Genomic DNA, 7,805 nt, shown 5'->3' with positions numbered 1-7,805 from the left:
GTTATATATGTAACCCCGCCAATGAGTCGGAAGAAGAAGGGTAGCTGGAGTGTTTTGCTGTTGCTTAATATAATAAACTTTCTCAGGCATATAATGTTTTATGTACTTATTTAATTGTGGAGTATTTCTTTTTTTGTTGCTTGCAAAGTGAGTTATATACACCACACACGTGTGTAGGGTGCTACATGCGTGCACCCACACGTACATACACACCAGCTAACAGTCTGTATAAATGCTTTAGTTTCATTGTGTGTTACGCTGCCTCACATAAGCACGGTAGCATGTACAGTATGCATATGTAGTAGGTAGCATATGCACTTACATTAAGGCGTGCCCCATGAAGATATGAGGTGTTGAGCAACCCATGCTTACCCAAAAGGGAGCTATGCTTGCCGTAAGAAGTAGCTAGCAGAGTGTGTAGTCAGTCATATAGGAGCAATATTGATGAGCACAGCGTGAAACAAGCAAGCAAGCAAACCTTTGTGATTTTGACGCGGAGTTTTGTATTTTGAAAGCATGACATCATTTTGCCATGAAGTTTGTGAACATGCTCCTGATGAGCCTAAAATGCTAATGATACAGCGGTTACTAAGGCTGAAAACAACCCTCCCTATTTGTAATGAATTAGGTAATAACTCTAAAACGGTTTGTAAGCTAAATTATTTAATGCATAAGTATAAACATTTAGCAAAGCCGGAAATACTTCTTCCTTTTCTGGTGTTGACACAGTGCCGATTGCATGTTGCCGGCTCGGTCTCCTCCCATTAGTAAGACAGCCCAGTTGTGAGACACCTTAAAACAACAAGGTCATACCTGGTTGCACATGTTAATCAGGTAATTAACCCCTATCATGAAAATGGACTTGTCTTATTATAGACAAAAGAAATGACTCAAGATGCTTGATACCCTCTTTTACTTTATTTCATTCAACATTTTAATTCATCCATCCCTTAAATCCATTGTTTTAAAATATTCGCCACTTAGAGTTCAGTTAAAGTTAATTTCACAGTTCACATCAGAGTTCACATCGAGGTTGTCACACTGACAAAACCTTAATCCATCTTCAGAAGTTTGCCAACAGCATCCAAGAACTGGAGTGGTGTCTTGACACCCTGGGATAGCTGATCCTTCAGTCTGGTAAGTCGATTGTCAATCTCCTTGTATACACGCTTTCTTGCTGGTGGAGCTGCACCTAGGCCTAACTGAGATAGCTTGGTCTTCTCAGATTTCTCAATCTTCTTGATGATCTCGATGAACCTGTAGAGATTAGGATGACGATGATTCAGTGATGCATTGAGGCGACTGTGGAAACCCTCCAGGTTGTTGTTGGTACTTGGGCCGAATGTCTGGTGACAGAGGGAATCTGGCTTCACAATCTACCCAGTTTGTGACTCTGTAGTCGTTGAATTCGTCAGCATTCGGTACATCGGGAGACTGGTTCATGGAGTCAATCCATGCATCCTGAACCTGTTGAAGAGACAACAGAGGCAAGTTTCACAAGAGGGTTATCTCTGTATCCAACAGCAAGACCAAGCTCCTGTGTTTTCCGCCAAATCGCCTGGGTAAAGTGGAAGAAACACCCCTTGATGTCTGAACCTTGAAACTCTGTCCGAAGGGTTCTAATGGCAGCAACTTCAAAGTCCACCTTGAATGTCTTTGGGTTGAATGGTTGGTTCAGTAGATGTTGGATGTGGACCTTCAACCGAGCAAAGAGGCGTTGGTAAGTTGTAGTCCGACGATCAGGCATCAATACTTAGACTAGGGGATAGGTAATGCTTCCTTTCCGTGCATGCAGTATGTAAAGCTGATTCCAAAGATCTGGGCAGGCGGAGAAAGTACCATCCATGTAGACAATGGAAGCTGACTGGAGGACTCTAAGCTGATCATCAGTTGCAAATACCAGCATCTTGTCTTCTTCACCGTCGGCAAAAAGCTCCAGGGTGCTGCAATGTCGACTTCAGCTCTGGTTTTAGGGAGTTTCGGGATGGTGTGTGCGGTGTCTGTACATGGCGCTGCCGACTGAGTTGAAGGAGGGAAATATAGCTGCAGCCTCCGGATCATGTCTCAAGACCTCGTCGTTGTAGAGGGCTGGCATAGGAGTGGTTGGTTCTTCTCTTGCTCTCTTCCTTAAGCTGCCAAGGAACTGGATTCTGCTTGTGTCTTCTGGTGGGTGGTTGTGTACAGTGAAATTTCTGACAAAATTTCCAACTGTTGTACATTTGCCAATGCAGGTCTTAACGGTACATCGCCAGTGAGTACCAGTTTGTCTTACTTTGTTCTTGTAGTGGAGATATCCCTGAAAGGGGACCTGGAGAGTACCTCTTTGACTGGTAATGAACTCAACCTGCTGCAAACCTGCCATGATTGTGCATGAAATGTTCTTACTTACTTACTTACTTTGCAGATTTAACGTGCGCTTTCCGACTGATGCGTATTTCGCACACGGGCCTGGCCAGGCCATTTAATGTGTTTCCGAAAGGGGCGAAAGTGGTGTGTGCAACCCAAGAGGGGGCTTTAGGGGTTGCTTATATAGAATTTGGGAAATTTGAGATTTGGAATAGATGCCGATGGGGTTGGGGAGGAGAACTAAGGGAGCTGGGTATGGTGGATGTTTGTTTGTTTATGTGATTTTGATTTGGTAGGTTATTGTGTTTTTAGATGCGTTCTATTAGTTCCGTTTTGATTAAGAATACGCCTTAGGCCTTGAAGTTTTCTAGAGTGAGAGCCTTGTTTAGATTGAGGGTGGTTTGTAATGCGGTTCGATGTGCTAGGTAGTGTGTGCAGTGGATGAGTGCGTGTTGTGGGGTTTCTTGTTGTTTGCAGTGTGGGCAGTTACCTGTAGTGTGTTTTTTTATTTTTTTCAGGTGGTTATTTAGGTTGGTGTGTCCTGTTTGGAGTTTAGTGATTACTCTGTCGATTTTTTTGGATGGATGGAGAATGTTTGGTTTGGTTAGTGGTTTGCTGAGCACTTTTTTGATTTGGCTATTTGAGTTTAGATATAGATTATGCCATTTTTGTGATTTTTTGCTTGTTTACACTTTTAATTTCTGATTTTGAGATGGGTAAGTTTTTAGCTTATTTCTGGTATTTTGAGGGATAGTTTAGCTGCTTTATCGGCGTTTTCATTACCGTATATTCCTACGTGGGCGGGTATCCACAAGAAGGTTATTTGTTTGCCTGCCTTAGTTAGGTCGTTGGAGATTTTAAATATTTCATTTATTAATTTAGGTCGGTTTTTGGTATTTTTGTTTTGGAGGGCTTGCAGTCCACTTAGGGAGTCGGTAAGTATTAGGATTTTTTTTGGTGGTTTTTGGATTCTTGATTATGGAGGGCTGAGGCCATGCCCATTAGTTCTGCCGTGAATATTGATTGGTTGTTTGGGAATCGGAAGGATTGTGTGGTTTTAGTTGGATGTGTGGTATGGACTCCGAAACCTGTGTGTTTGGAGGTCGGATCTGAAGATCCGTCCGTGTAAATGTGACACCAATTTGGCCCATTTTCGTGTATGTATGCTAGTGTGGTAGTTTTAGCTATGTTTGGGTCGGTTTGTTTATTTATTTGGCTAGCTAGTGTTGTGTCTACTTTGGGTATTTTAAGTTTAGGGATGAATATATTTGATTGTTTGCAGTTTTGTTTAAGATTTTTAATTTGGTGTTCATTTAGGTAGTTTGTTATTCTTTGGGATATTGGGGTAAGTAAGGGGTGTTTACGAGCTAGAGGTTTATTAAGTTTTGGATGAGAGGGTTTAATTGGGACTCGGCCCAGAAATTTAAGCTTAGCTGTTCCCTGCGTAGACTTAGTGGCATTTCTCCTGTTAGTAGTATACCAGGCTCATTCAGGACCGGACCTAGCAAATCCCCATGTGACGTCACAGGTCATGGGTCAACCGGAAGTGACGTCAGAACCGGAAGTGACATCATAACCGGAAGTGACGTAGCATGAGGATTATGGGTAATAATGAAGACAGGAAGTGACGTCATAACCGGAAGTGTATTCTGGGAATGAAGTTGGAAGTGACGTCATAGCATTTCCGATTTAGTGTGTCTGACGGTTTGGTGAGAATGAAGTGATAAAATGGCGTCTCGTGTAAGAAATGACGTCTGTTGGTCAGATGTGTGTGAGACGGGAAAATCGCCGACATGGGTATCGAGGAAGTCGTTTAGTAACAGAGACATGTTAAAAAATAATGACAGTCTCGCTACATAATGGTCGGACATGTATGTTGTATACCCCTAATAATAGTTTGATCATTGTGTACAAATGAAAGAATGTATTTATAAAATGGTCTTCGAGAGAGTTTCGTAGTAATAGAGACAGATGTCGTACATGTTAAAAAAATGGCAGTCTCGACAAATATAGTCGGACGTGTATATGCTAGTTTTATTATTGTGTATAAATTAACGAATGTATGTATAAAAATGGATGTATTTGTGTGGCTGTATTTGTGACGTTTATTAAATCGAACAATGTCTTTGCTAAATACATAATGTACTGGCGTGTTTCTTACATGCAAATTACATGCAAAATACAGGATAATCAAGACGAATCATCATGTTTTCAAGTTTTCTTTCGTTTTATTTGGTTGGTCCTTATAAGGACCTTGGAATGGATGCGTATACCGGAGTTATACGTTTCTAAATACCATCTTCATATACGAGCAGTCAGGTGAATATCGCCTGTGTTCTGTGACGGGACTATCCGTACTTTTCCAACGATACAATTTAACTCCGCAATGAAAGCACTGTACCCGATCGTTAGTTCCGGTGTGGAAGAATCCACTCATTGCCAGATCCAGGGGAGTTTGTTTCATCTGTATAGGCCATCGAATAAATGTATCCAACCGATCTTGCATATACTTCATATTGGGTCTTGCAGGTATATCCAAAGAGTCAGTGTCGAAAAATACATTGCAGTCACAGGAATCAAGGCCCGAGTCGTAATTGCTATCCGTATTAGACATCCTTTCAGCGCTGCAGTCACACTTGGAATGATGATTTTACTTACTTACTTACTTACTTTGTAGATTTAACGTGCGCTTTCCGACTGATGCGTATTTCGCACACGGGCCCGGCCAGGCCATTTAATGTGTTTCCGAAAGGGGCGAAAGTGGTGTGTGCAACCCAAGAGGGGGCTTTAGGGGTTGCTTATATAGAATTTGGGAATTTTGAGATTTGGAATAGATGCCGATGGGGTAAGGGAGGAGAACTAAGGGAGCTGGGTATGGTGGATTTTTGTGTGTTTATGTAATTTTGATTTGGTGGATTATAGTGTTTTTAGATGCGTTTTATTAGTTCCGTTTTGATTAAGAATACGCCTAAGGCCTTGAAGTTTTCTAGTTTATTTTGTGGGTTTAGTATTGCTTCTAGAGTGAGAGCCTGGTTTAGATTGAGGGTGGTTTGTAATGCGGTTCGATGTGTTAGGTAGTGTGTGCAGTAGATGAGTGCGTGTTCTGGGGTTTCTAGTTGTTTGCAGTGTGGGCAGTTACCTGTAGTATGTTTTTTTATTTTTTTTAGGTGGTTATTTAGGTTGGTGTGTCCTGTTTGGAGTTTAGTGATTACTCTGTCGATTTTTTTTGATGGATGGTGAATTTTTGGTTTGGTTAGTGGTTTGCCGAGTACTTTTTTGATTTGGCTATTTGAGTTTAGATATAGGTTATGCCATTTTTTGGTGATTTTTTGCTTATTTACACTTTTAATTTCTGATTTTGAGATGGGTAAGTTTAAGCTTATTTCTGGGATTTTGAGGGATAGTTTAGCTGCCTTATCGGCGTTTTCATTACCGTATATTCCTACGTGGGCGGGTATCCACAAGAAAGTTATTTGTTTGCCTGCGTTAGTTAGGTCGTTGGAGCTTTTAAGTATTAGATTTATTAATTTAGGTCGGTTTTTGGTATTTTTGTTTTGGAGGGCTTGCAGTCCACTTAGGGAGTCGGTAAGTATTAGGATTTTATTGTGGTTTTTGGATTCTTGACTATGGAGGGCTGAGGCCATGCCCATTAGTTCTGCCGTGAATATTGATTGGTTGTTTGGGAGTCGGAAGGATTGTGTAGTTTTAGTTGGTTGTGTGGTATGGACTCCGAAACCTGTGTGTTTGGAGGTCGGATCTGAAGATCCGTCCGTGTAAATGTGACACCAATTTGGCCAATTTTCGTGTATGTATGCTAGTGTGGTGGTTTTAGCTATGTTTGGGTCGGTTTGTTTATGATGATTTTAGCCAAGGCGTGGCAATAGAATACGTCAGCTACGTTTAAACCAATCAGCGATCAGCTAACCTGCTGACGGGTCACTGTAGTCGGACCCTTGGAGCAGTTAATCCTTAATACTACTCAGGGATTAATGGCGAACGGCCATCCCGCTATCTAACGGTCAACAAGTCGGACATGTTATCTTAACACTGGGGTGAAATACTCAGTAAGGAGTTGAAATAAAACAAACACGCTCTTCCAAGGGAGCATAATCCCGCATCGGGGGTCCGTCCCAGTATCTTATCGTCATTGGATTAAGATACCTGGAGTACATCCACACTTTCAAAGTCTCAAGTCGATTAAAAATCGCAATCCCACATCGGGTCGTTCCCAGCTTGCTTCTATTCATTAAAGATACGCAAATCACATGCACGCTTTGAAACAAAGGTCTAGTAATCTTAAGACGAGTAATACGCATAGTATACTGACCATACCGGACAGACACAAAAGATTATAAAATTAATCCGCAAAGAACTTGGTGTTCTGCTAATCAACAACCGCGATAATATACAAAACGCTATCCAGTGGCGAATTCTTATCAACACTCTATGGGGAGTTTTACGTACATTCTCCGTGTGTTAACGACTGACGCAGCAAAGCAATGAAAACATAAAAAATAGGTGTTCTGTTCATTCATTTTATTTCAAATTTAAATTGTAGTACATCGTGCCATCTTAGCCATGTTCAAGTAATGAAACATGTTTTCACCCACACACCAGCGTTGAGGTGTGGCACGGCCGATTTCAGTGTGGGAAAATGATTGTTTTGTCTTTCACACAGTCTATTTCAGTCCATCACAGTCTATCCTTGTCTATCACGGCGATGTCTTCCATCCGTATGGTAGGGTTTCACAGGGCAATCCATTGTCGTCGTACAGCACACGTCTCTTTCACAGCAAAAAAAGTGTAGGTTTCCGTCTTCCGGAAACCTTCCGGAAACCTTCCGGATACCTTCCCATTTTGGATCCGGCCCGGATACCTTCCGGAAACCTTCCAAAAAAAATGTCAAAATTTGGGGGGTGCATTTTGTTTACTTAAGTGTGAAACACATAAAAAAATTAACTTGAAAATACCAAGCAATTTGAAGGTTGTTGAAGGCATCTGGAAGGTTTCCGGAAGGTTTCCGGAAGGTTTCCGGAAGGTATCCGGAAGGTATCCGGATGCAAATTTTCTTCATGACTTGCTTCTGGTAAATAATGTTAGCCTGTGCATTAAAGGTACCTGTTGTAATATTCTGTGTTATTTTAATGGTAAATATCCTCCTAAAACATTTTTGGAGAAGAAAATTGTTCAATTTCATATTTTGTCCTTTTCGGATGTTAATGGTATTTAATGAACAAACATCAGTTCTTGTATAATGATATCCTTAAATTTCATGTCCAGACTTCCAGTTTGTACTGAGAAAAAGAAAAAGTTACAGGTACCTGTTGTAATATTCTGTGTTATTTTAATGGTAAATATCCTCCTCAAACTGAGATATGTGGGCATGCATTGTTCACAAGTTGTTTTGCGACATGGGTCCAATGTGTGAAGCTTATTGCTGGTGTCTGTCCCCATGATAT

General features: G+C 41.2%; 1 protein-coding gene across 1 annotated transcript; it reads right to left on the bottom strand.

The window, feature by feature from the left end:
- Positions 1-1,052: 1,052 nt before the first annotated feature.
- Positions 1,053-1,747, bottom strand: LOC139466033 (uncharacterized). The gene is made up of 2 exons (XM_071248049.1): positions 1,523-1,747; positions 1,053-1,346 (listed from the first exon to the last, which is right to left on the bottom strand). The coding sequence occupies exons 1-2, from the start codon at positions 1,745-1,747 to the stop codon at positions 1,053-1,055; spliced, it is 519 nt and encodes a 172-aa protein (XP_071104150.1).
- Positions 1,748-7,805: the final 6,058 nt, after the last annotated feature.

The sequence above is a fragment of the Haliotis cracherodii genome, unplaced genomic scaffold, assembly GCF_022045235.1.
Source record: "Haliotis cracherodii isolate W230 unplaced genomic scaffold, xgHalCrac1.p SCAF_18, whole genome shotgun sequence".
NCBI classification, from domain to species: Eukaryota; Metazoa; Mollusca; class Gastropoda; order Lepetellida; family Haliotidae; genus Haliotis; species Haliotis cracherodii.
This window is presented reverse-complemented; position numbering and strand designations above follow the sequence as displayed.